We start from the raw sequence: 27,991 nt of genomic DNA, 5'->3' as shown, positions 1-27,991 counted from the left end.
GAGTGACAGACACGGCTTTGCTTTTCCACTAATGCCCCTTTTATTCATTTCTGTAACTTCTTATTTTGTAAAGAAATTCCGTAGCCAAAACCAAAGGGTCTCTTCAGAAAAACCCCAAACAACCCACAGAAAAAAATTTAATCACCAGCAAAGTAAATCTTGATTTTAAACCACAGCACAACAACCTCAAAGGATTACTAAATTATTTCCCAGTGTCTCCAGCCACACTTCCTGCATCCATGATTTGTGCCCCTACAAACAAGACCCATATTTACAATAAATCATGTTTGAAAGAGTTCTGAGTATGGGAATGAGCTGCTGCTCCTCATAAAAAGGCAGCAAAGCACTGGGTTTTAATTGATATGATCTCATTAAATTTAAAAACACATCTCTATCACGTGTCTGAGGAACGGGTTTATAAAGTGTCCAAGTCCCTTGTTTTCTTCCCCTGCCTCCACGCTATTCCCTTGGCACTCTGGCCATTTATCACCATTGCACAACAAGGATTTAAAAAGGGCAGAAAGAATCTTAATCTCCCAAAATCCAACGTGGAAACCATTCCCTGCTTGGAATGAGCCACCTTCAGGTCTGTGTTACATTCAGTGTGCCGGGAAAAAATGTGGAGAATGGGAGAAGGCAGAGTTCCCCCCTTGGGGAGGTGTCTCTGGCAGCTTTCCTTGGCTGGCCCTGTATTCCAGAATTCTTCCCAAACCAGGTGTTTCCTGCTCCTGCTTCAGCTGAGAAACACTTCCCAAACTGCCAGGGAGGCTTCAGTTCTTGTCTTTAAATGCTGCAGTTTTCACCCAGGAAAGGATTCCCAGCATTCCGAGAAACCTTTGCTTCATCATTAAAAGGGAATTCACTGTGGAAGTGCCTGCAGAATGTAAACCCATCAAAAATCCATGGCAAACCCGTGTCCTGGGAATTGGGAATTCAGGGGACATTGGAAAAGTTCATTTTGAAATTCCTGACTGAGGGTGCTTAACAGGGTGGATTTTCAGATTGATAAGGAAAAATTCTTGGGGCCAGACTCTTCCATCTGGGAATCTGCTGGATCCTCTTCCCACTGATGCACTGCTTGTGTCTGCAGCAGAGGAGCCAGGGTGGCATCTCCCCTTCCTCCTCACTCCTCCCCAGGCTCCACCTTCCTGCCGTGTCCGTGACTCCGGAGGGTCTGTGCTGCTGTGGAAGTGATCCCAGGAAAAGGGAATTCCTGCTGGACACGCAGGAGTGCGGGCACTGAGCACACCCAGGGCAGGAGGGTTGGGGATGCTGAGCACAGAGCTCCCTGGGCAGCTCTGCGCTTTCTGCCCGGCCTCGCAGGAGGTTTGGGCAGGGAATTCCACCCCTGGAGCAGAGATCCGGCATTTCATCCCTAGTTTAGTTCCTAATGGGAATCCAGGGAGTGAGGACAACACCTGACATTCCAGGGAAGGCCCCCATCCTTCCACAGGCAAATGCCAAGCAGAATCCGAGCCTGGGGCCACTTGTAATGGCTTTGGCACTTGGCAGGACAGAGCTCCCAGCCCTGGCACAGCAACTTCCTCCTCGTGGCTCATCCAGATCCGGTTCCCAGAACTGGGAAAAGCTCCATGAAACCACCCAAGAGCCCCACAGCTGAAAAATGGAGTTTGGAATTCAGGAGTCACTTCCCAAGCCCCAGCCCTGTGTGCAGAGATAACTGGGAGCACATTTGTTTATTTAAACCCCAGAGAGGAAATCATAAAAATGTTCATTTGAAAAATGTAAACTCATCCCTATTTCCTTGAACCACACACGTGTCACCTTCCAAAGTCCTCTGAGAGAGGAGAAAGGCCAGTCACACAAAGCCTCTGGAGCCAGGAGATGGAATGTGGAATATGGGGAATGCTGTCACCAAGGGGAGCAGCTACAGCTAAAGGGGATTTTTGGCAATGAACACTAATTCAGGGAAGGATCATTCCTTTAGGATTGCTCTGGCACTTCCAGCTACAGAGGAATTCAGTTTTCTTCATCCGAGGAGAGACCTTCGATCTCATCCCTGTCTCCTCCAATCGCCATCCAGAAGGCTTTGGCCACCTACAATGGCAAAAAAGATGGGAAAAGGAGAGAATTCCCATCAAATGACTGAAGGTTTTGTACTTCCCATCCAAAGAGCAGAAACTGAGCAGCAGCTGAATCTGGCAGCCAGGTCTGTAAATGTAACACATCCTCTCTGAGGTTAAGGAATTTCAGCAACACAGAGATGATGGTTCAGGTCATGGGAGGCACCTGTGATACAAAACCTGTGCTAATTAAGGCTTCATTAAATCTTCCAGGAGATCCAGACTTTTCCATTGACTTGTGGAAGCTGGCCAGCACCCCCAGGGCTCTCAATTCAGAATTCAGAAAGGGGAAAGTTGTTTTTTTATGGCAGTGGGGTGGAATGAGCTGATCTTTAGGGTCCCTTCCAACCCAAACCATTCCAGGATTTTATGCTTTTCTGATAATTCAAACTTCCAGGTAATTCAATTTTTGGGAGATACCTAACAAGTCTTCCCTAGGACTGTGTGGTTTGTTCTCACTACTCTTAATTCAGGAACCCTCCAGGAGCAGGAACTGTGGCTTGGAAAGAACAAACCCATTTTACTGATTTCACTCACCTTCTCTGCGTGCAGCTTCCTCTGTTGGTGAGGCAGCGTGGCAGCTTTGTCTGTGGGGAAGGAGAGGATTTGGGTTGTGAGAAGGGACAGAAACTCCTCCTGCACCTGGGTTTGGGAACTCCCAGAGCAACATTTGCTGCTTTCAAGAGCACAATCAAGATGAAGGGGAAATGAATGGAAAGAGCAGTTACTTCTAAAGGACTTCAGGCAGGAGAACAGGAGTTTCACAGCTTCCCAACTCACTCCTGGCTGGTTTTCTTTGGTTTTCAGAATGGTTTTGTCTGAGCCCCTGGAGGAGGTGCCAGAGCTCAGGCCCGTCTCCCCTGGTGCGTTACCTTTCATTTCTTTCAGCTTTGAGAAGAGCCTTTCGAAGTTCTCCAGGTCCCCATCCCTCGTGGTCAGGCTGGCCAGCTCCTGGATGTCCATGTCCAGCATGGGATCTGAAATACAGCTTGGTTGAAGGGAAATTATTCTGGTTTCTCTGCAGAAAACCAGGATTTTAACAGCTGCAAATCCCATTTGCAAATTCCAATGTCACAGGAGAGAAAGAAACATTTCATTTACTGATTGCTCATACACATAAATCATGGCATTGTTACTGTGGTGATTAATTTTATGTAATAAATCCTTCCCTGTGAGAGAGGTGAGGCCCCGGCACAGGGTGCCCAGAGCAGCTGTGGCTGTCCCTGGATCCCTGGAATTGTCCAAGGCCAGGTTGGATGGGGCTTGGAGCTGCTTGGGATAGTGGGAGGTGTCCCTGCCATGGCAGGGGTGCATTGGGATGGGATTTAAGGTCCCTTCTAACCCAAAATATTCCAGATTCCATGTGAGCTTATCCAGTATTTAAGATTTCTTGCTGATTCCAGGATGCTCTGTCCAGAAACAGCCAGAGAGTGAATCAGAGTGATGAGCTGTGCTGGGACCACAGCAAACACTCAGCTCTCACACACAGCTGGAAAGGAATTCCCATCCCCTGGAATGCTGCAGTGATTTCAGGACTCCCCTGGCTCTGGCAGCGCCTCAGTTTCCCTGAGCAGGAGCCAGGGGCTCTGTGGGCCTGTCCCTGCCAGGTGTGGATGCTCACCTGCAGCACTGTCAGGCTCCACGCTGTTTGTGCCAGCTCCATCCTCTCCACCATCGGACTGGGATTCTTCCCTGTCTTCTGGGGATGGGTTGGACTGCCAGGAAACAAAGATATTTCAGTATCCAGTAATGCATGAAAAACATCAGCAGCAAATCAGGTGCTTCCTGCTTTTCCTTCAAAACCTTGCACTTTATTTCCAAGTGTTACTGCAAAACCTGTGCCATGAAAAGCCACTTCTGGCACTGCATGAAGAGGTTTCAGGATGGATTTGTTGGGGTATTTTTTCAAACAACACCATGAAATGACAGGTTTTGTTTTGCCCAAGAGGGGATAATTTGGATATAATCAAACCCATCTTGAATGGAGCTTTTAGTGCTCTTTCCTGTGGCTCTGTGGCACAGTGGGAAGGTCCCAGCCACCCCCCATGGATGAAGGGAGGGCCTGAGCAGAGCAGGGACCAGGAATTACTGGAATTACTGTTTACTTCTGTCTCGGGGGTCTCTTCACAGCCACGGCTCCTGTTTGCTCCTGCCAAGGTGCTGAGGAGACCAAAGCCCTGGGTCCTGTCTGCAAAGAAAGCACAAAGTGCAAAATTACTGCAAGTACTGGGACTGGCCAGCTGGGACAGGGAGTATTTCCCAGCACCACAGAAAACTGCGCTTTTGAAACACTTGAAAATAGATTTTAAGCAGAAATTTCACATCATCTCTAAGCTTTAAACTGTATTAGCAACATTTGCTGCTAAATATTCTCCCCAAAGAAGAGATGTGTGAGCCACAGGAGATGTGGGATCTTTTTAAAGCTTGTTGGAAGTGTCTGCTCCGTTGGGATCTGAGCTGGTAAATTCCAAACGAGGCAGCTGGAAAACGCAGCAGCAGAATTTGCTGTTCCTGGTGCCCAGGTTTAACCTCCATGGGAAGCAGCACCAGGTTTGAGGCTGGATTCAGGAAAATGAGAGCCTTTGCTCACACATGGTCTGAACGGGCTGAGCACGACAATGATGGCAAAGAAAATTGTTAAATATTTAATTCAGAATTCCTGGGTGGATTCATCCATCAAATCCAGGGTTTCTTCTCACTGCAAGGTGCTCTGGGCTCTCCCCACTGCTGGCCCAGGGTGTACCTCAATGCTGTTTTAAAACCCAACCTAAAAAGTGATTTCAAACGTAAACAGTCATCTAAGATAATAAACGTGGTGCAGTATTTTTAATTTAAACTGGCTATATTTTTAAACCTGTTTTATATAAAAATATGTGCATAATGGGTGATATGATGAGGTGTTTTTTACTAAGTCAGATTTTTCTAAGTCAGTTTACTACTCAATACAAACTGGCCTTGCACTGAGTAGTAAATATCTGCTGTTACACAAGGCACTCAGATTTTTTTCTGCAAACCTTTGTATTTTAGTCAACTAAAACTGAAATAATGTGAAGTTATTGTACCAGAAATAGCCAGGAAACAATGATTCCTGCCAGAAGAAAGATTTAATATTGCTTTTTAAAAGAAGTATGTTCTAAATTATTACACTCATGACTAAGCTCTAGACTCAACTGTTGAGGTGATGTCATTTGGATGCTCTGTCCAAATTTCCTTGCCATTTCTCCAGACTCTCATTTTGAGGGGTTGGATGTGTAACTGAGCCCATCCAGCACTCACATAAACACATCTCCACGAGAGAATTCCTGAGCCCCCATTCCCAGTTCCCTGCTCCTGATCTGTTCTGCCCCATCCCTGGCAGGGATTTGGGGCCACTGGCTCTGCTTTATCCCCTTTTGCTGCTTTAACAGATCCCCGGCCCAAGGGGTGGGAAGAAGTGAATCAGTGGAGCTGAAAGAATTCCCTGGAAAACGTTCAGCTGCCCGTGAAGTCCGTCAGGTCAATGAACAGGAACTGGAGGATAAAAGTTTGGGATTTGCACCCCAAATCAAAGCAGCTTCCCCAAGTTTCATGGGGCTGAGCAGAGAGCTGGCTTTGGGGAAGCTGTGAAGATGGACATGGAGCCAATTTCTGAGTCATCTCAAGCAAGGTTGGACACTGCAGTGCAGAATGTCCTGGAGAGAGAACATTCCCACACTGGCAGGGTGGATGCAGTGATCTAATCATGGACCTCGTTCATAGCTGGGATTAGTTTGTCCTGCACAGAAAAATGGCAGTGGCTCCATCTTCCCCCCTCCAACACCACAGAACCTCAGCCAGAATTATTACAAATGTCATCCCCTTCTGAAAAACCTGGAATGTGCAGCAGGGTTCTCTGAACAGCAGCTACTTGTCCCTGGATCTGTGGTTAGGGAGGAGGCAGACACAACACTTGGTTGCAGGCACACCCTTGAAAAACCCTTCCTATAAACTCCTTTTATTGGATGTAAAAGTCATTTCAACTTCTGGGTGCAATTCAGGAAGTGGGTGATGCCTTACACAGTGTTCTTAAGGCAGCAAAGCCAAAAATTAGCTCATCCATTTATTGGAGGAGTCAGTGGCTACGATGGAGCCCAGAGCAGCTGTGGCTGGTCCATCTCTGGGACTGTCCCAGGCCAGGTTGGACAGGGCTTGGAGCAGCCTGGGATAGTGGGAGGTGTCCCTGCAGGGGTGCAGTGGGATGGGATTTAAGGGCCCTTCCCATCCAAGCCATTCCAGATTCCATGCTCTGTGTGGTTCCATAGGAATCACTCATGATGATGCTCTGAGCATGGATTCAGCATTCCCAGATTCCTGTTCCATAGCCAAGTGTTTTCCACTGCCTTTACCTATTATTCCTCCAGTCTGTCTCCAGCTGACACATGGTGATCCTTACACATAAAACTGGAATTAACACATCAAACTTCACAGTTTGTTTAAATGGCCTCCCTGACTCAGGTTAATTGGCTGTGATTAGAGCCAGGCTCATTCCTGGCCCCACCTGAGGTGAGCAGCTTCACCTGGGATCACTCAAGATGGGATTTAAGCAGAAAAGAAGGTGAGCAGCCTCTTCCAGAGGGCTGGAAATGGTTTCTCTTCTTGCCACAGAGGATCTTGCAGGGACAGAGGAGGCAAGAGCAGTTTAATTCTGCTGTGGGGAGGGAAATGTGTTACCTGGAGAATCCCTCACATTCTTCCAGAGACTGAAACGAGCTCCAAGGCCTGGAGAACTAACTTTGCACCAGCTCCAGACAGGATTTGTTCTGGGAGACTCCTGGTAAGACTGTTTGTTTGGCTTTGAGTAGAGAAAATGCTGCTCTATTTACTCACAAAGCTCCTGGCATTGGTTACTTGATGTAAACTCATTTCTAATTCAACTGTGTTACATTTAATAATTATTTTTATGGATCTGCGCGAGAACAATGCATTTGGTGGTGAGAGGAAAAAAATCTGAAGTTTAAAATTTTAATTAATAGGTGTGTGAAAGAAACCTGCAGCTTGAGAATTGTGTTGGGGCTTAATGCAATAAAATAATGTGGGGTTTGATGTTTGTGCTTGAAGAAAGTTATTCCTGCTCTGTCTGTAAATCTAAATTCTCAAGGAAACGGGTTTTTGAATTAAGGCAATGTTGTAGAATTAAGGCTACACCTAACAGTCCTGTGAGTATTTGCTACTACACATTTACTCCTGGAGCTCTCTCAAGGTCTCTGACAACCCTTCCCTGCATGGTTTTCAACCAGCCAGGAATTGCAGATGGAAAAGCTAAAGTTGGATTGACATGGCAGCCAGTTTCTAGGATCTGGAGGAAGCTGAAAACAAAAGATATGTTACAGGTTGTAAAAAGTTTTATTTTAAGCAAAGTGAGCTCAATGATTTCCCTTTGAAGGCACAGTCAGGCTGCAGCACCTTCCAGATATAGCTCACTTCCTGAGGGCTTTGTGGTGATACAGCAGCGCTGTGTGCAGAGAAAATCTGGATTTTTCAAGGAGTCTGACCTTTACAGAACACACCAGTGATGTGCAGGAATTTCCCCCCTGTGAAGAACTGAACATGTGACTAAATTCTGCTGTTCTGTACGCTGGCATCTGCCAAATACAGGAAATAAGTTGTTAAAAAAACATTTTTAGCACAACCTGACACCATCTGCCAAAGTTCCCTGGTTCTCTGCAATGGTTACACTGAATCAGACCCCACCTTTACCTGATGGGGAATGACAAGTCCTCAAATAGCTGCATTAAAAAATGGACTTTAATAATTCTCATCCTGCTTTTAGTGAGTTCCAGCAAGCACCTTGCAGACACAGAAATTAACAGCAGCCTCTCTCTCAGTGCTTTAAATCATCCCACAGTTAATTGTTGTGGGAAGGGAGAAGCCACAGCAGTGGGAAACGGGACACCAGGGAGCAGAGAGGTGTTGGAAGGCTGGTGGTGGGATGAGGCTTTGTGAACATGACATTTCTGGCCAAGCACTCTTTAAGAGTTTCATCTTCCTACGTTTTCTGCAGCAGTTTGTGTGATTAGAAAGGTAATTAAAGGTTTTCAAGTAAATGGAAGGATCTACACTTGCAACCACAGCATTTCCTTTTCTGATGAGTCTAAGGCTAAAGTGATTTTTCCAAAATTCTAACTCTACCTGATAATCAGCTTTCTCGGGAAATTATCTGGGGTTGCCCATTTTTTGCACTTTTGTCATACGTTTCTGTGGTTTCCATGTACTTGAGTGGGGTTTTCTGTAGCAAAAACACTCCTTAAATGTTTTGACACGGCTCCTTTGCCAAATCTCATCTCTGCACTTGCTGTTCTCATCCCTAGTTCAAAAATTAAAAAAAAAAAAACAAAACAAAAATCCCCTACAACAAATGTGGAGTTTAACCTTTACTTCTACACTGAATCATGGATCAGTCTGATAAAGCTGATAATTACAACCTATTTCCTACTAAGAGTTTGGTGGAACAAACTTTGAGTTTTCATTGCAACCTGCAAAATCAATGGAATATTTAACTCAAATTATTGGTAGAGTGCAAGTTAAAATAGAGAGGGAACAGAAACAGGTGCTGGAACAGGAGGAAGTTTTCCACAGAAATCATTTCCTGTGAGGGTGGTGAGGCCCTGGCACAGAGAAGTCGTGGGTAGAAGTGTCCAAGGCCAGGCTGGATGAGCTTGGAGCATCCTGGGACAGAGGATGAGATGAGCTTTGAGGTCCCTTCCACCCCAGAGCATCCCAGGATTCTGTGCTAGATCTCACCCATGGCCTGCGAGTTCACCAGGCCATCAAGGGAGGATGAAAGCAATGCCTGAGCCCTCCTGTTCCCTGGGGAAGGTGCCAGAGTGCTCCAGCTGTGTCTGGAGTGCTCCAGCTGTGTCCAGCTGCTCAGTCTGAGCTCCTGACAACCCCCAGACCCCGAGGGCACCTACCACCCTTCATCACCACATTGGACCAGACGTTGGCATTGAGGGCCTGCACAATGCGCTTCACTCCGGTGGACTCTGGGAAATCATCTGCACCAAAACACAAAGAACAACTCTAAAAACTCCTAAAAATAACTAAAAACCATAATGTGCCTCCAGAGGTGGGGCTGAAGGCCTGTCCCATCTTCTCACAATCACTTTAAATTCTGGTACAAAACACACATTTTTCACCTTTGATTCATGAGAGGCCAAGGAAATGGAAATTAATGCCTCATTTCTTGGGCTGAGCTTCCAGAAATAATGAACTGGGAGCTCAGCACTTTGCAGAGATCTAAATCCTTTTTGTTAAATATTTACCAGGAGGCCTACATTAAGTAACATCTGAGTAAATTTCATAGTAACAGACAAGGAACTTGAACCTTTTACCCCAAGATCTTTTACAATGCTGTATAGCACAGAAATATATTAGAAAATAGATATTAGAATTACTTTTTCTATTAAAAAGTAAAGAATTTGAGACAACCATTTAAAAATGGTGTGTTGCCTGTAAAAAAATGGAAAGGAATATTGTAAAACTGTCACCACAATATCCATCTCTGAAAGTTCCAGTAATCCTGGGAATTACAGGAACTTGAAAGCCCAGGGAAGCATTATTCAGATTTTAATTTATTTACTGAATAGATCTGATACCACTTTGGATCAAGTCAGTTTTCCCGTTTCCTCAGTTTAGTCAGCTTCCCATGTTTGTGCAGGTTGACAAAGGGAAAAAAAAACAAACCCCCAAACAATCCTTTGAACACAAAATGTGATTGTTTGGAAATTAAAACTCAAGTGACTCAGGGACACGTGCAGTAATTGAAACTGCCTTTAGATATGAATTTAAGGCTGAAATCAGATTTTTTGTCCTCTGTGATGCTGCTGTTTGGTTTGATATCAGAATCATTATCAAGAATCTCAGTTTAGAGCTCTTGTCCTGACTGTGCAAACAACTGACAATGAGTCAAAACAAAAGTTCCAGTTTATTTGAGATGAGCTGCCTGAAATGTCAGAATTTCGAACAGAGATTGGCCCAATGTGTTTACAGCATCTGCTGTGCCTTTTGTAACTCACCCAGAATGTTTGTGGGGTAAATAAGTTACTCACTAGAACACAGTTCCTCCTCTGCATGAGTCACAGTGAATCAACTACCAGATTAAACAGTTTGGAAAGAACGTGTATCCCAATATTCCAAAAATTAACATCCTGAGTTGTTATTATTCCCATTATTTAAATGGTAAAGAGCTTGTTCTTTACAACAATTATTCAATAGGAAAATAACTTGATTTAAGGTTACTATTTTTAAAGCATTTAGTATTTGTTTAGTCTTAGGAGTCTTTACTTCTGATTTTCCCAGTTTCTGTGAATCAAATCTGTGAATCTCCCTCCTTGACTAAAGAAAAAAAGGAAACATTTTTAAAGGATGGTGTGGAGAGACGGAGAGACTTCTCAGCTACTCAAAATCCAATTTTAGTAGGCCTTCAAAGGAGGGAAAGGAGTGGGATGTGTTCTAGCTGAGGATTTTATAGTGGATTATTTTTGGTGATTGCAATGTGCTTGGATAACTTGAAACAGAGCAAATGTTAGTGACTAATTCCTCTCCAGCCTGCAAATGCACTCAGTTATCTCATTTTATTCCAGAGAGGTAAGGTGTAAATGCTTTTTTGTGTCACTGAAGTGAGGAGATAAGGCTGATGCTGATAAGGCTGTCAGGAAATGCACAGTCACTTTTCAAGAGTGGAACATCACACTTCTGACTCTTCTTGCTGGGTTGTATTTTTTTTTTCAAGTTATAAATGTTGGGCAAACAGTGATTCTGAAACTGGTTTATTTCCTGTTTAACAGCTCGTGTTGCTCTGAAATGTTTTTAACAACCTGCCATTTTCAGCCTATCATGTCACTGTTTGTACCAAGATAGTATTAAAATAGTTTTTCAGTCTTTTTAAAACCAGTGTTTTTCTGCCCTCTTGCACAAAGATTTTCTAAGTGGAATACAAACTTCTGATGTATCAATACAGTCCTAGGGCAGTGCCAGCAAAAGGAGCAGATATTATTTTTACGTAGGTGCTGCATAAACAGCAGCTGGATTTGGGAGGGGACAAATGGAATTTCTCAGAGGAAATAACCTCCTCCTCCTCCTGACCTTTTATAGCTGAGACTAAGCCCCACCACCCGGGAGCATTCCATGCTGTAATCATGTGGCACATCAACAATTACAAGGGGCATTATTTTCTTCAGAAGATATTTTGGGGCACTTTTTCATTCTCAAAATGGCAAGAGAAGCAGCAGACCTACCATCTTCATCAGGCAGCTCCTCAGGGCTGAGCTCCACCAGCTCAAAGCCATGCTTGATGCACCACTCTTGAGCTTTCTGTCTGTTTACACCTAAATTGGGAGACAAAAATGGGTATTAAAGGTGCAGATTTGAGACTGGTATCAGCATATTTATCAGAATATTTAGCTGTGTTTTATTCCCTCAAAGCAGTTTGTTTGTTCTGGAGTGTATGGGAAAGTGTATAGCAGCTGGCATGGATCCTACATTCACTGTGGATTCCAAAATTAGAGTTGCACTCCTCCTTGGAACTGAGGAACAGAACCAAATGGTTTTGCAGAGGGTACAATGTAAGTGTGAGTGAAGACTTCTGTCAAGTCTGGGTTTGACACTGAATAAAGCTGCAGGGACACATCTGCACCTCCCAGTGCTGCTGTCTAGAACCACAGCAAACCTGTGTTCAATCTCCAAATGGAATTAAGCAACCAAGTCCTCCCCATTTTTCTGCACGGTCCAGCAGCAGGAATGGCTTTTAGTGCCCCTGCAGTGGCAGGACACAGAGCTGAGCAATCAGGTAAAATTCCGATTCAGTTTTAACCACATCCCACTGAAGGTTTCAGCTCCCAGAGTCACCTGGCTGTGCTCTATCAGGTCTCCAGGCCAGCCTCACCCAGACTCTGAGAAGCAATTGTTGATGTAATTAGAAAGTCAATTATTATGCAGGTTAATGGCTCTAAGTGAGGATGGGAGTTCTTTGGGTTTCCTACCGTTCTCAGACACTCTGTCACAAACCAGGATCATCACTTCTGGCAGCCACTCTTCTGTCAGGGGAAGCCATTCAGAGACCCCCTCCAGTCCAATTTTCTACAGGGGAAAAGAATTCTTTGAAATACATCTTACAATACTTTAGTTTTTAATGGTATTAAAATTGAATTATATCAAGAAATAGGCGCTTTTTTTTTTGTCTCAGCCTTTCTGGTTTCTGCTAAATCGTTTTTACTGCTGCTGGTTTAGTAGAAGCAATTTTGGGTAAAATGTACTGAATTTTATGTCTAGCTCCCTAAATTTTGTCTGTCCTAAAGGAGCCTTTAAGAAGCAGCACCAGCTAGGAATAAAGCTGGAGATGCTGAGCTGGATTTGCCACAGTGGCATCCTGACTCCTTAAAACCCCTCTTCTAGCTGGAGGAGAGTAGTAAGAGAGAAACTGCTGCTATTGTTAGCAGGGAAATTTAATATTGAGTATTTAACACTGATCTTCTGCCAAGGAATAGAACAGCCCAAAGGGGGTGGATGGAGAATCTGATTTATGGTTCTCTCTGTGATAAGGCAGCCACATGAGGGATGAAGCAGGAGGATGAAGCAGAAGAGCCTTACTGTTGTGCTGTCAAAGTACACAACAAATGCCTGCACAGCCTCGGCAATCTCTCCAGTCACGTGGAATGTGTTTGGGACCACACAGAGGTGGATATCTGCAGAATAATATTTGTTATCTATGGTCCAGGGGTAGAAATTCACTCTTCCACTTGTTATTGCACCCACAGTAAGGTCATCTTTTCCTGTGATACCTGCAGGAGAGAAAATGGATGAGGAGGAGGGTAAAACCAGCATCAAGAAAATAATTTGTCTAGAAAAGTACAGTGCTAATGCAGATCTGTCTTTACTATAATAAACCAGTATATAATCAAGATCTTTAAAAATTCAACTCCATTTGTTACTCTGTCCCAGATTTTACTGCTTAGCTTTCAAAAGAGTTTATTTTCTAATTTTCAGTATAAAATATGGCCCAGGAGTTGCAGAAAGCCTTTTGTTTTCCTGGAAATGCCTCTTCAAATGTTAACCTCAAATTTAGTACCTGCAAACAGGATGTATGGAGAGAAAACCTAAACTTTATTACAACCATGTATGCTCATTGAGATGTAAAGATCTGTTTAACTGTGACCAAAACCTGAAGGCAACTGATGAGAAAATAAACCCAGTTCCTACAATTCAGTTTAATTCCCATTAAATTCCATGTAGGAGCTCAACCATTAAAATCCAGTGCTTTGCTCAGGTGCTTCCAAAAGCCCTTCAAGGTAGGAACCTTCCCAGGAACACTCCTGGAGCTGAATTAGAGCTGGAAGCAGAGCATCCCATTATTCCTTGAGGGAAAGGCCAGGATATCTTGTTCAGGCTGGATGAACTCGTGGACACTTTGGAACACAGGTCAATTATTTATAAAATGGACTGAGTCATGCAGAGTTGCCTTGGGCAGAAGAAGAGTTAAAGGATAAAGTACATGGCTTTTCAAGGATTTGTATTTTAAGGTACTGAGAGAGAGTTCCTGGAGCTGCTGGAACAGGCTGTTCCCCAAATAGTCTGGAGATGAATTTGAATTTATCTGTATCTTATTAGTATAAAGACAGGAAAACCTCCTTGCCAAGGCTGCAGTGATTTTTACAACTAAACTGCTAAGCTGAGGAATAGATCTGGTGAATGAGCACAGGGCACAAGGCAGGGAGAGCTGTAAACCAGGATTATTTGCAGCCCTGAGGAGGAGATGGAATCTGGGGGAGAAATGTGACCTTGGAATCAGAAACCTGTAGCCATTTCCTACTTAAGAGGATGAAACAGGAGTCTCCTCTCTGGGTTTCTTAAAATAAGAAGTGCCACATCTAAATGATTTTTCCAGGCTCAAGTTTTATTTTATTTTGGATGGCAATTATTTTTCAGAGTAACTGGTCTTTAATCAGGTGATATTCCATGCTAAGATTACCCACCTCACTTTGGAGCTGGGGAACAATGATCCTGAGCCACCACCAAACCAACCTGGATTCTGAGCTTTGTATTCTCAGAGGTTTTATTTTGAATATGATATAAATTTCCCTTTACCCATGTTCTGACAGTTAAAAATAAGTAACTAAATTAAAATCAGTCTGAGCTAACAGAATTGCAAGTCAATGCCACAAGAGGCTAAGAATAAAAAAGTCCACAGAATTTACTGAAACCCAGAAAATCAGCAGTAAGACTGAGGGAGGAAAATGGGGCGAGGAAGAAAATCAGCTCTAGTCACTTGAGTCAGTCACCCTAACAAGGATACAAAGGGAAAGAACTTTCATAAAAGGTTTTCAAAAGCTGATAGGAATTTCGCATTTGCTTTGTAAGGGATACATTTTTTTAGAAGAGTTCATGGACAAATTTAGGTCTCAAAGCACTGCTAAAATGAGGCTATGTCCCATTTCCTATTACCTGCTACTTGTTCCTGTATTTTAAAGGATTTTCTTTCATCCCATTGTGCTGCTGATTACCCATCCTTCATCCTGAGATTTTGCCAATTCCCTGTGAAACTTCTTTCCCAGTAAAAATGGATATTGCACAAAGGGTTTCAGGAACTTGGGGAAAGGATTCAGACTTGTGTCTCAGGCTGCTTGTGGGATTGTAAGAAATCGCTGCACAACAGCCTGATCACTCCTGGCAGGAAACTGAGCAGCTTGTCAGGAGTTCCCTCCAAGAAAAGTCACTTGGAACAATTAGATTTTGGTCTTTAAAGCAAACAAGCAGAGACTACAAAAGAAATATACACTGCAACTCAAACTGAGTTCTCATTTGATGCTGGAATTAGTTTTAAGGGCTGTATTTACCACACCAGCATTCCAGAAATTTCCTTCCAAGACAGCCTGGATTTTAATGAAAGCAGAAAATTCAGCCAGAATAGTTTGGTATGTAATTTAGAGAGTATCGATCAGAATAAACTCCTAGAAAATTAATATGGAAAAAGATGGCTTGTCCAACTAAGCCCTTATGACTCCTTTTTCATGTCAAACTGCTCAGCCATTGAAAGTGTCAGTGGTTTGCCATGCAAAGAGCCTGGAAAGCCACGTGAGTCACTGTGTGAGCACGGCAGGAGCCAGGTCCAGCAGCAGCAGCTCCACGGGTGACAGCAATGCCAAAAACACACCTGGAAAACTCCATAGCACTGACAGAGCTGCTTGGTGTCACCCAAACCAGCAGAGTTCAGGGTCCCCTGGGGAATCCTGTGCCTGCTGGACACTCTGGAATGAGGCTCCCAGTGTTAGCAGTGGCTGCAGACAGGCCGGGTTTGTGTCCCACACTGCATAAAAGCATTTGGAGCAGCACAAACTGCCTCATCACAGGGAATGATTTGAGGCCATTTTTGGCTGCTCTAGCATCACCCCTGGGTCATGACCTCCTGCAGCCTCCAAAGCCCTGTCCTGCACTAAGATCACCACATTTGCTGAATAATTCCCTTTCTCCAGTTTATCCCACAACTGATTTTGCTCTTTTTGTATCAGAAAACCATTAAAAAACAAACAGCAACTGACACACGAGATCAGTTCATGGCTCAGTCCAGTAACCGATCCTGGCTGGTGTCACACAGCTCCAGAACTTCCAAACTTCTCTGGAATCTCTCCAGAGGAAAAGGTTTCATCAAGCATCAGTCACTGGCTTATTTTTCAGCAAGTTCATCAGTTGTGTCCTTTCTTCACTCACAAGTAATTATAAATTTTAATAAAGCAGGCAATAGTTATGACCAATATTTTTGATATTTTCAGCTATTTACAAAAATGTTTGCTTCTTTTATTGACTTAATTGACTTTTAATTTCATATTTTATCATGCAGACAAGATTGATTTTGAACACAAGAGAGGACATGGCAATATTATAAAATTGCACATCCCATTTTTAATGCTGAATCTTAGTAAGTCTTCTGAAAGTGCAAAAACGTTTGAAAAAGGAGAGTTGAAGACCAGAAATAACTTTTCAGAAGACTTAAATAATCAGAGAACCACATGTAGCTCTCTTGCAATAATTGCCCTGTCCTTTAACACACAAGTGGTATTTAAGCAATTTTAGCACACTGCCTAATAATATTTTTTTTAATTATTACAACTTCTTTTTGTGTTTTTTTTCCCCAAAGGGATTAAGGTATTGACCACTCTTCCTGGTGTTTTTCAGATTGAATAGATATTTTAAGAACATAATGCCCTAAATGCTCCCAAATCTCAGAGTTGTCAGGTACACGGAGTAGTTCTCACATTCTGGCCCTTGAGAGCCACCTGGTGGAATAAACCATAAAAAATACTCCTAAAATTACACCAAGGAGTAAAGAGAACCCAGATATGCTGGGGAGGGGGAGGAGGGGAGTGGTAAAAACCCAAAAACAGAAGGAAGAACAATCACATCAGACAGCATGAAAACTGAGCCAATCTTATTTGCTGTTTTGTGATAAATATATCACAATAATAACAGGCAGATCGATGTTGAGCACTTTAAACAGCTTTGTTTAGCCACAGTGTCCCATGAATTAAAGCATTCAGAAACCTGCAGAAATAAAATTATATCAGCAAATGTACCATCAGCTGCTTCTCATCCTCAAGCCATTTTACATTTAACAGGAGGAAAACCCTGGAAAAAGTCTTGGAATTGACCTGGAAAGTTCTGACAGGGTGTTTCACCAAATCCTTCCCACTGCTGCGCTGTCCCTGCCAGTGCGTCGTTGAACGTTTCACAATCTGCAGCATCTGATTTAATTTCACTTGTTATACAAAGCAGGGACATAAAATGCTGATGGTATTTATTTTATCAAATTATTTGATTTCTTTCAGCAGGATTTTAATGTAACCCAGTCAGAGGACACGCAGACAGGACTCCAGTTTTGGTACTGGGAGCAGTGGAAGCTGAAACATTTCAAAGTGAGTACTAGTTAAAAAAAAATTGAGTTTAAATTGTATGACTCTCAGATTCAATAGCTTTTTGCCCACCTACCTTTTCTACCTGCTTTGTTTCACTATACAAAATAATCAAAAGGGAAGCCTAGAGGAATTTTGAAAAAATACGTCTAATTTGCTTATACCTTCCTCAAAAATAAGCTAATAATAATAATATTTTTTGGTGTGGAATCTTTAAATAATTCAGTGTCATGCAGCTGCTTTGATAGAGAAGCCTTTGACTGCAGATCTTGTACTGTGATTTTTGTTTCAAAATGTGCTTTGATGAGGTGGAGGGAGCCAGTTCCTGGGAGCAGCCTTATGCTTGGTGAGGTCCTAAGGAAGAATTGCTCAGAAAGAGATAAAAACAAATCCAGAGAAGGGATGAGGGAGTTAAGTTCTACATCTCAGTGAGCACAGCAAACTGTTCATGAATTCCCTAAAAACCAGGGCTGTCCTAACATGGGGAACTCACCAATATCTGAACAGCTTCTTCCTGGAATCCCCCGATTTTAAAACTACCAGAAATTCCACTACGGTTTCCTCCACTATCAGATCTTATTCTTGTGTTCCCCTTTTGAGCCATAAAAATGGCAAGTGGTTCCCAGGAAGACCACTTCCTACCGAATTAATTCCATGTATTCGGTACGAAGAGTAATCTGCAATTCTACCAGCTGCAGAACAGACAAATTTTTTAGCTTTTCCTTTTAGTCTCTCCGCATTGAGAAACCGGTGAATTATTCCTTATAGCACTAAGGAGGCTCCTGACACCCTCAGCAAGGGGTCGGGGACTGCGTGGCTGCCCTGGGAATGATCCCTGAGGGGGGAACAGCGACCTTGATGAGAAAAACGAGAACCTGAGGGGAGAGCCGAGATCCTGAGGGGAAAATCGGGATTCTGAGGGGAAAATCTGGACCCTAAGGGGATGGCAGCGACTCTGAGGGGAAAACTGGGATCGTGAGGGGACGGCAGCGACCATGAGGGGAAAACTGGGACCGTGAGGGGACGGCAGCGACCCTGAGAAGAAAACTGCGATCCTGAGGGGAAAAGAGCCCCCCTGAGGGCCGGGGCTGGAGGGAGCCGCTGTCAGCCCGATTCCCGGGGCGCAGGCAGGCCGCGGCCCCCGGTTCCGCCCGCCTGGACGCCGCGGCGGCCCCGACTCACGTTTGACGAGTTCCTCGGGCGCGAAGCCCGCGGCACAGCTGGTGAGCAGCGCCAGCGGCCGCGCTCCCGCCGCCATGGCGCCCGCGCCGCGCCCCTTCCGCCGCGCCGCTACCACCGCCCGCGGGGGGGGCGGCCGCGGGAGGAACCGGGCGGAACGCGGGCTCGGCCCCCGCTGGATGCGCCGTCCCCCCTCTGGCTGCGGGGCTGATGGTGCAGCCCGGCCGGCGCGTCCCGTTGCCGGGTGCGGCGGTGCCGCCATGGCCGCGGTCGGAGCCGGGCCGGCACGGGCTGGTGCTTTCGGACAGTGCCGGAACCGGCACCTCCCTTCCCAGACCGGCCTCTCCTGCCTCGGCAGAGCAGCCAGGACACCCCGGGTTATCCCTCAGCACCGCGGGTCAGCTCTCGGCTGAGGCGCGATTGTGCTGAGGGGACGGGGGATGCGCGGGGGTTCGGCCCTGCCTGAGGGGCAGCGGCTGGTGCGTGTCGGAACAGCGCTCGGACTGTGAATACTGCGGGTTTTGAGACCTCGGAGGTGCTTAGTTAACAAAAATACACGGTTTTGACATGCGCCGGTGTGTTCTCCTCACAGGCTGCCTGGAGTTTCTATCTCTCGTTAAAGGCTTTTGAGATCCCTGCCCTGTGAAAGCAGCTGTGCCATGAGTGTGAGATGTGTGAGGAAACATCACTTCTTTAAATCTCAATCCTGAAGATTTTGTCACTGCTTTGTGAGGTTTGTTTTAAAATTGAGTTTCTCCAGCTTTCCTGCAATCAATGACTTCAAGTCATTTGCTTTGTATTCTCTGATTTATAATAGTGCAGAAGTCGCATGGATATTTTTTTTCCTGTATTTAGGAATAATTTAATTTGAATTAAATCCTACCTAACCCCATGGGGTTTGGTTATGATTTTTGTCCTAACTTGCTTTTTAGATTCAAGACCTTCAGAAGCTTAAAATGGAAAAAAACAACTTGAAAGGAAATGCAGAAGCCGTGGATATTTGTGACCTCAGAAAAGCAACTGAAAGGACTGAACTTGGGCTGAGAGTAAGTAAAATAGAGCAGATCCAGAAAATGATTCAGTTTTTTAAGTCTGTGTTAATAATTCACTTGGGCCTCTTATTTGTTGTCTTATAAGAGCCCTTTCCAATCAGCAGCTGATGAGATCAGACATTACAGTTCAGAATTATGGCTTCCTTTTTTGGGTCATCAGAATTAGCTGATCTTGTGCCCATAAGCCAAAATCAGATTTTAAGTCTGACAGAGGCACAAAGTTTATCAACTTTTCAGTCAAGCAAAGACCTGGAGTGCTTAATGAACCCAGTTAAATAAAATTAATATCCTTTATATCTTTGTAATAGGCTAAATATAATTTTTTCCCCTCTAACAGAAACACGCTGAAAATTATATAAATGTTGTAAATGGCCAAGAGTTAACTCTTTCTTCAGCTGGTAATAAAGAAGAAAATTCCAAAGAGCCCCCTAAGTGGTAAGTGAAACAGATATTTTATTGCAGCAAGACACAAAAACTGAGGTGACATAATCATGTCAAGCAAATGGGAGTATTGACCTAGAAAAAGTTAGTAATTTCCTATTAAAATCAAAGTGACTTTTGATTTTAAGTTAAAAAAGAAATAAAAATGTGAATGCAATTCTGAGTGGCTCCAGAAGTGCTCTGCTAACTCCTGTGATTTCACATTTGCTAAACACAAATTTTAATAAAAACACAGTCATTTGGATAGAGCTAGATGAAAGCAGAGTGGGTTTAATAGGTAAAATCCAAGTAATTTTTAGGAACTTCACTGCCAGTTTCTCTCTCAATCAGGAGTCTCCCTTTTGGTGCCTGTCAGAAGCAGCTGGTTTTGCCACGAGTTGAGCCCGTGACTGTCCAGAGGTGCAGCAAATCAGCCCCACGTGTGTGCCAGGGCTCTCAGGTCTGAAATCACACCCTGATTGTTCTGCCAGGGGCCACATTCCATGAGTGCTCCGTGCCTTGTGCATCCCATAATGCTCTGGCTGCCCACGGATTCAGGCTTTGATAACTCCCCACGACTGAAAGCGTTAAAAAATCCTCAGCAGAAGGAGCAGCTGAGGCAGGAACCTTCTCCCAGCCCAGGATTACATTTCATTTGGGAAAAGATTCCATCCATGCAGGTGTGGAATTGGCACTTCCCACTCCAAGCTGACAAAGCCACTTTTATCAGGTGTCTTTTTATTAATAATTCCAATTCTTGTTATCCTGTGTGGCACTTTTTCCCCATGCATTGATCACATCCCTGTCAGCCTGAGCGAGGAGTTTGCATTGGGAATCATCTCCTGTTTTAATTGAAAGGTGCTCAATTCCCCCCAATTCTATTTTTTTAATAGCACCAGCAGTTTCCTCCCTGCATTACGGTGTGTTATAGTAATAAAATAAATACCACAAAAGCACTGATGAGGTGAAAATTGAACTTTCTGTCTCTGTGCAGCCATGTGGGTAAAAGAGTAATTGGCTTGGATAATAACTTGTGTTCTTACAACCCCAAATCTAAATGAGCATCTCATTGATACATTTGCTTGTAATTACCATCAAAAGAAGAGAGAATATATAGTGCAGATAAATAAATTAAACCATTTTTAGTGCTTTCACAAATTGACACAGTTGTTCAATAGTTCAAGTGCACATCTAATGATTCTTGAACTTTTTGATAGCATATTTTATTTGTAAAAATTGGAATTTTCCTGGATTTATTTTTATGTTGATACAAAAGAATATGCACCAAAGTATTTTCAACTTAAACTTCTACTGTATTAAAAACATGGAGCATCCTTCTGGGTTTTACAGGTATGCTTTAGGTATTTCTTAGAACAAGAAGAAACTTGTAATTTTCTGTCCACTGGGATTTAAATCATCATGATTTTTATTAGCAGAATAGCTGAACTCATTCCATGCAGATCACAGAGCACATTAAGAACTATGTTTTAATTCTGATTACTATCAGGATTTTTTAATTCCTCATTTACTAATAATCAAGTGCTGTGCCTGCAGTGAGTGTTGTGGTCCATCAGGGCAGCGATTCCTGAATTCCAGACCCAGCCAGGATGGACTGGATCCGTGTTATCCTCTGTGAGGAGCGTGCAAACCACAACACAGAGCCAGGGAGTCAATCCTGACTGGGCTTCCCACTCCTAATTTAACCCAAAAGTGTGCAGGTGTGGAAATTGCAGAGCTGGGAAGTGAAGTAATTGAACAAAGTATGATAGAAGTGTCTGTGTGGATAATACTTCAAGTCCTTACAAAGTCTTCCATCTAAATAAAGGCACTTTTTTGGTTTGTCCAGTTCTGTGTGGAGTCAAATAATATTAATTTTTGTCATCATTTTGCAAATTTACAACATGTTAACCAGTTTCTGCCTCTAAACATTTCAGCCCTGGTGCAGTTATTTTAAGATTATCCCTATTGTATATTTCAGCAGCAGGTGGAAATGGATTTTAAAATTATGCTTGACCCAGAGAACACGGATAATAAAGCTGGTTTAAAACATCCCAATGATGAGACCAGACTGCCACTTATAACTAAGAAAAAATCTGCTCCTGTAAGTAACTTTTATTATTTTCTGGGTATATTATATGCATTTTTTTACACTATTACAGTTAATACTTATCAGTCCTAAATAAAATATTGACATGAAAGTAATTTCCTCAAAATTTCCTGCTTTTTGACATGGGTATTTAAAGATCAAAACTATTTCAGTGGTAATACTGGGGAAAAGAAATCTGAAATGTAACAGGTTTATGTCCCAAGATCCCAATCCAGCAAAAATATGAATATACATGGGATGTGCATGGTCAGTAATCTCAGGAAAATCAGGCAGAGTAGATAAACTGGAGTTTAGGGATTTCTGACCCTAAAAATGCAGGAAGAATTAAAAGCCCATTCTTCTCTCTGCTCTGGGAATGTTCAAATCGTGCAAAATGAAGTTTTGGTTTTTCCAAATTTCCCTCCTGCAACTGCAAATTTCGGTTCTGCTGCCAATTCTGAAGCTGAATGTAAAGATGGTATTTTTAGCAAAGAATGCTTTCAAAAAAAAAAAAAAAGAGTAGGCACAGCCATCCTTCCAAAAAATCAATTACGTTCACAAATTTAGCACAGCACTGTGGTCCACACAGCCAATGGCCTCACATGGGGATGCTCTTCTACAATTTAATTTATGTGACAGAAACATCCTGCAGCAAGCTCGGTGCTCTAGGAGAGATTCTGGGGTGTTTGGTTTTAAACAACATAAAGAGAATCTGTGAATGGCACAGTTGTGAGCTGCCACTTATAAAAAATGATTTTTGGAAAGCTGTTGCCCAGACTAAGAGGTGATTTGTCTAACCCTGTGATAATAGAGTTAATTAGAAAAAAGCATCATGGCTAATAGCTTTTTAGAACCACTTTAAAACACTCACAGAGAGGAATATTATCCGACTGCAGAGAGCCATGTGTTTTACCACTCTCCCTGAAACATGCACTGAGCACAGAAAACTTCCTTAAATTACAATCATTTAATGTGAATTACTCAGGCTCCCAGATACATATTTACAGTTTCTGTGGAGCTGACAGGCTGAAAAACCAAGCAGGTATTTCCTCTCTTATTTATTCTCTTCAGAGTTTTCGAATCTTAGGACACAACGTATGGTTTGGGATGTTCTACCTTCACTGGCTGTAAAATTTTTGCAGGTGGTATTTGCAAAATCCACTGCTGAGACGCGTTTGTTGTTAAAGGTGGCGTCTACCAGTAGCTAAAGGAGGGATTTTATATGATCTATATGATTATACGTGATATATATGATTATTCGCAGTACCGCCAATGAATCTGTGCGCAGCTGCGGGTCTAAAATGACGTTAATTCGGATAAAATTTAGATTAAAGTCGCTGAGGGAATGGGCGAGCGGCCGGCAGGGGGCGCTGTCCGTACGCGCACGTCCCTCAGGCCTCCGCGGGGTCAAGGAGCGGCTCCCCACAAAAAAATCCCTGGAAAAATCCCCTTTCACCCAAGTAAATTAAAAACTAATTGCTTGTCTCACGCCATTCAGGCGTATTCCAGGAGTTTTCGACGAGGGCTGAGCGGTTGAAAGCGAGGTGAGGTTAAAAAGTCGGGGTTTGAGGTGACCTGAGGGGTCAAGCACAAATCTACCCGGACTTTTTGTTATCCTGCCATTCCAGTAGTTGGAAGAATTATTAGTCAGGATTTCATTGTTTCACCAAAAATTATGTCTTTTCTTGCTCTTTTGGTATTATAAAGTTGCTGATGCTGGATTTTATCATAGAAACTAAGAACAATTAACTGTTGCCCTTTTGGACCTTTTAAGGTCTAATAATAATGCTTCATCCTCTGCCAAGTTCTGTAGTTATTTTAAAATGAGGGCTTTAATTCTGTTTGAAACACACACCGGGCAACACTTTCTTTTGCAGCCTATATCTGGATAAGAGATGAAAAATGATGAGTGGATAATTATTAAATATGTATACTTCCCATGGAGTATTCAGCCAAAGGAACAGTAATCTGAATTGCAGTAAAAATAATTCTGATGCACTGCTGCAATGTAGGAAAGATTCACAGCTCTGCCTTCCGTTTTCATAGGAGTGCTGTTCTGTTATAGAATTATACTGGCACTTTTGGGTCCTTGTTTTCTTATAAATGTATATTATACTGTAAACTTAGGAACCTTTTCATTTATTCATGAGGTAGAATTTAATACGGTGATGATTTCTAGCCTTTATGAGTTGCATCTTATCTAGTGTGGCTCTAATGGTGATGGCAGTCATTCTGGGGCTTTTTTTAAGCTCACTTTTTTGAGCACAACCATTCTAATCAAATCTTCAATTATTCATTCTTTATTCAGCATTTGCATGCTGCTAATCATCAATACTTATCCCTGAAAGTGTATTTATTTTCAAAATTACAAAGCAAGGCAGGGAATTTCCTTAATTTCAAGCAACTAGAAGAAGTTGTAGAAGGAAACCAGGTCTTTTGATGCCCCACACCTGATTGTGTTTTTGGCTCTAATTACAGCCAAAGCAGAGTTTGGCAGTGGTGGCAGGATGAGACTTAAACAAATTGAAGTCACACTACAGTAAATCAAAAGAAGCTCCTTGCATTTGTATTACTGTGTGTAACCATAATAAGCAGCACGGTGATTGAATAAAATACTCTTGTCACTAAAAATAAAAAGGAAATAATTGGTGAGAGAGAGTTAACAGATGAGTGCAGTCAGCATCCTCTCAACCTGGAAATGGGAATGTGAAGGTCACCCCCATCTCTTCTGACAAACGCAGAACGTTTTGTTGGTAAACAAATTAATCTTTGGAAAGGTCACCATTTGTTTTAAGTTTTTATCCAGTTCTTGTCATCTGGAATTGGAGATTGAGTGTCATTTTGCAAGGCAGGGGTGCAGCCAGAGCTGCTGAAGCTGTTTGTGTGCATCTCAGCATTCCCTGACAAAACTCTGTGCCTGATTGGGATGCCATGGGCTGCTGGTTTGCAGCTGGCTCTGGACAGGAACGGAGGCTCATCCCTGAATTCCAATCAGTTGATCCTACAAATCCTGCCTGGTGTAGGCTGGCCCTCTGCCCACCAGTAAAACATATTGTGGTTCAAGCCAGCAATTATCTCCCTCGCTCCCTTCTGTGCTGCTGCTGGTGCCTGTTTCAAAAAGCAGATGTGGGATTCACCAAAGTTCTCCCTCTCTATTCTCTTTCACACCTGTTAGGGGGGAGTTCTGATGGATCTGGATTTCTGGGAGGGCCAGGAAAAGGGGCAAAGCTTGATTTTTCCAAATATGTGGAAAAGTGGCAGTTCAGAGCAATCTCTGGTTACTCTAAAAGCTTAGAGAAGGTAAGAATAACACAAAAACTGCTGTTAAAGATGCAATTCCAAATTTTTCCAATTAAATTTGGCTTCTCCAAGCACTTTCCTGACACTCTTCTGAACATACTGAAAGGTGACCTTAGTTCCATTGATTTTATTTTGCTGTGCTTCCTCTTTCCCTTCATAGGAGAAAGTGCTGTGTCTGTTAAATCCTGACAGAAACTTCTTAACAACAAATATGACAGTTTGGAGAAGATAGATGGAACAATAAATTAATCTGTTATATCCCTTTTTTCCCATCACTATCAAACCGTTCAATTTTCTAATATTTATTTACTAAATCTCATCTCTCTATTCCTGCTTTGGTACACACTACTCATCTTTTCCCTGTATTTAATACTAGGCTCTGTTTTTTATTGGAGGAAAAAATACTTACAAAGATATTTACCAAAAAAACCCACAAAAACAACCACATAAAAAGATGTTCTAGTTAAATATTGCTAGATAAAAAGAAAACAAATAGAGAACTAATCAGAAAAATCCCTGTGGTGTTTCAACAAGTGCCCTATTTAAAATGAAGCAAAAAGAAAAAATAAAGTGGGAGAGGTTTATCCACAGGAGAAAAACACTTTAGAAAGGGTAATAGAATTGTTTTTCTTGTGTCCCAGGTTAATTACACTCAGAAGCACTTGAAATGAAAAAATAGTTTTTTAGCACACTCCAAGCATATTTTAAGGCAAGTCAGCCTTGGTCTGCCCTGCAATTTAAGAGCTCCCTTCCAGCCCTGCAAAACTGAATTTTAAAAGTGCTCATGATGAAGCAGTGATGTTAAAAGTAAACCTTTCTCTTGCAGTACTTAATATTATTTTCGAGGTCTTACTATAATCGTGTTGGCTTACTTTTAGTGACAATAACTCCCAAAATGAAGGCAGTTTTGCTTGGGTATCTCCCTGAATTCTTCAAGTGGGAGCCAGTGCAGCAATCAGGGTGCTGGAAGAATGTGGAAAGGTAGAGGGGTTGGGTGGAATTTCCGTGGGGAGCTGTTTTGGATCAGCTCCGTGGTTCCACTGTGGTGCCTGTCCTACTGAATGATGGCACTGGGCAGTGTAAATGAGAGATTAAATTATATTTCTGTTGCATCAGTCCTTTTTTTAACGTCATACCTGCCATGGACTTTATAGAAATTAAAGGATACAGCAAAAAATAATTAAATATCTATCTCCAATTTAAAAAACAAACAACCCTCCAGGCTGCTTTTGAACTCACACACTCCACCTGAACTGCTTTTCCTTGCAGCTTTCTACATCTCTGTGGACACAATGAAAATAAATGTATTTCATGTGCTGTTTATCATAACCAAACCTCATAACTGGGATTTAAATTAGGATTAAACTGACCAGGAGTAAAATCAGTGCTGCCTTACTGCTACACCAGCAACAGTCTGGAAGAGGAATCACTGTTTAATTCAATTTCTTGCCTTTTATATATTTTTGTTGTGGCCTCACCAAGCTGCTGGGGCTGAGGGTGAGCAGGAAAATGTGGTTTATAATTTTATTTTCTCAGTATCAAACCACTTACACGGCAGCAGACATAAAGTTAACCTTTGTTCCATGGTTATTGCTATTTTCTTGGAAGACCAGGACATGAGGATTCATCCTTCTCTATCCCTTAAAACAGAATGCTCCATAATGGCCATAACCTAAAATGAAGGGCTGGGATTTCTCTGAAAGGTTCTCTATTACGATAAAAAACACAGATTTTTCTCTCCCTCATCTCTTGTGGGCAGTGTTGTTAGACAAATTGGGAGGAAAGATTAGAATAGTTAATTTTGATCTGTCTCATTTCCCTCTTGAGGGTTCCTTCTCCCTTTCTAGAAAGTTGCTGGCTGCTGTTATTCAATAATTAGGACACAACAGTGCTCCAAGATCCTGGTGATGGCCTGGATTGTACTAAAAGCTTGATGATCATTCTTTAAAAGCTAATATTTTAAAATATTTATTTTTCCTTCTGATTCCTTGCCTGTGTATGCATTTTATATTCTTTAACAGTGTTCTGTCAAGAAACACGGTATTTACACTGCTCTCCTTAAAACTGAGCAAACTGCCTGAGATTCCCTCATTAAATAGTACACAAGACATCAATTAAATTTAATTAATTTTATTTTAAATTACTGAAGTAACAACAGTAGACAATACTGTAGCATGTTCACAAGTAATAAAAGGAGTGGTGCACTATTAAATCTTAATGAAACAGTCATGGCAGAAATTATTATTTATTGCTGCAGGAGTAGAGGAGTGTCTGTAAATCCCAGATTTCCCTGTGTTCAGGGAGGTTCTGTCTCTTCCCAGATGTACAGTCGGAAGCCAGGGAAAGGTCCCACAGTCTCCAGCCCTTGGGCTTTGCCTGCCTTTCACTCCCCAGGTTCTCCCTTACCCCTGACAGAAGAAGACACCCCAAAAGGTGAGTCCCAAAGGCCCTCTGGGTGCTGCTGGGCTGCTGTTTATTTTGGAATTTTTTTGGGTGCCAGGTTCATTCCTGCCACCTCCAGACTACCAAAAATTGTGATTTTAAACATTGCAAAGGGTAGGGATGAGCTTTAGGCCACTTTCTGCAGGTGTAGAGTGTGTCCTGCTGAGCATCACCCTGAGCCAGTTCTTGGAACCCACAGGCTTCAGCTGCTGCTGCAAAGAATTGTGTGGTGGAGGTTCCTGTATAAATACCAGAGAAACTATCATGATTAACAGCTGGTTATTAATTGTTCAATCTTAACTAGGCTTGGACTGTTCTAGCAAGCAGTTTATAGTCGTAATTACATGATTATATTGTGTTTTACAAGAGTTAATTCTAATGTATTCTGCATATTAAATTGCACTGTACAAACATATAATTTTAGATATACAAATACATTTCAGAATTAGCACTGGTTCAATATCTTGCATGTATTTGTCAGTTTTTATTGGCACAGCTCACCTTCCTCCT

The 27,991-nt window shown here is 42.6% G+C and overlaps 2 protein-coding genes across 19 annotated transcripts in view; one reads left to right on the top strand and one right to left on the bottom strand.

Moving 5' to 3' along the window:
* Positions 1 to 16: 16 nt before the first annotated feature.
* AAGAB (alpha and gamma adaptin binding protein) lies at positions 17 to 18,573 on the bottom strand. Its single transcript, XM_005521652.3, has 10 exons — positions 18,185 to 18,573; positions 12,690 to 12,880; positions 12,083 to 12,179; positions 11,339 to 11,428; positions 9,014 to 9,097; positions 4,190 to 4,272; positions 3,706 to 3,799; positions 2,957 to 3,061; positions 2,622 to 2,671; positions 17 to 2,058 (listed from the first exon to the last, which is right to left on the bottom strand). Exons 1-10 carry the CDS (start codon positions 18,441 to 18,443, stop codon positions 1,981 to 1,983), a joined length of 1,131 nt encoding a protein of 376 aa, XP_005521709.2. The 5' UTR covers positions 18,444 to 18,573; the 3' UTR covers positions 17 to 1,980.
* IQCH (IQ motif containing H) overlaps positions 4,297 to 27,991 on the top strand; it is a 67,402-nt gene continuing 43,707 nt past the window's right edge. For 2 of the 18 annotated variants that reach the window (XM_088062981.1, XM_014251066.2), the window contains exons 1-8: positions 4,297 to 6,876; positions 16,919 to 17,005; positions 18,774 to 18,855; positions 19,114 to 19,227; positions 19,571 to 19,668; positions 20,005 to 20,113; positions 21,632 to 21,754; positions 27,361 to 27,472. In XM_088062981.1, the coding sequence (XP_087919107.1) occupies positions 18,841 to 18,855; positions 19,114 to 19,227; positions 19,571 to 19,668; positions 20,005 to 20,113; positions 21,632 to 21,754; positions 27,361 to 27,472 (571 nt within the window). In that variant the 5' untranslated portion in view covers positions 4,297 to 6,876; positions 16,919 to 17,005; positions 18,774 to 18,840. The other 16 variants (XM_088062977.1, XM_088062970.1, XM_088062972.1 and 13 more) reach the window with 15 other exon arrangements.

This window comes from Pseudopodoces humilis, chromosome 16 (genome assembly GCF_049639895.1).
Source record: "Pseudopodoces humilis isolate 2021_Gansu_Grassland_sample_001 chromosome 16, ASM4963989v1, whole genome shotgun sequence".
NCBI classification, from domain to species: Eukaryota; Metazoa; Chordata; class Aves; order Passeriformes; family Paridae; genus Pseudopodoces; species Pseudopodoces humilis.
This window is presented reverse-complemented; position numbering and strand designations above follow the sequence as displayed.

Excerpts from the sequence above, each read along its gene's own strand:
- AAGAB (XM_005521652.3), bottom strand. The coding sequence starts at position 18,443 with ATGGCGGCACCGCCGCACCCGGCAACGGGACGCGCCGGCCGGGCTGCA. Across the intron at positions 12,180-12,689 it reads TGTACTTTGACAGCACAACA|AAAATTGGACTGGAGGGGGT; the intron begins GTAAGGCTCTTC and ends TTTCCCCTGTAG. Across the intron at positions 4,273-9,013 it reads CAATGTGGTGATGAAGGGTG|ACAGGACCCAGGGCTTTGGT; the intron begins GTAGGTGCCCTC and ends CTTTCTTTGCAG.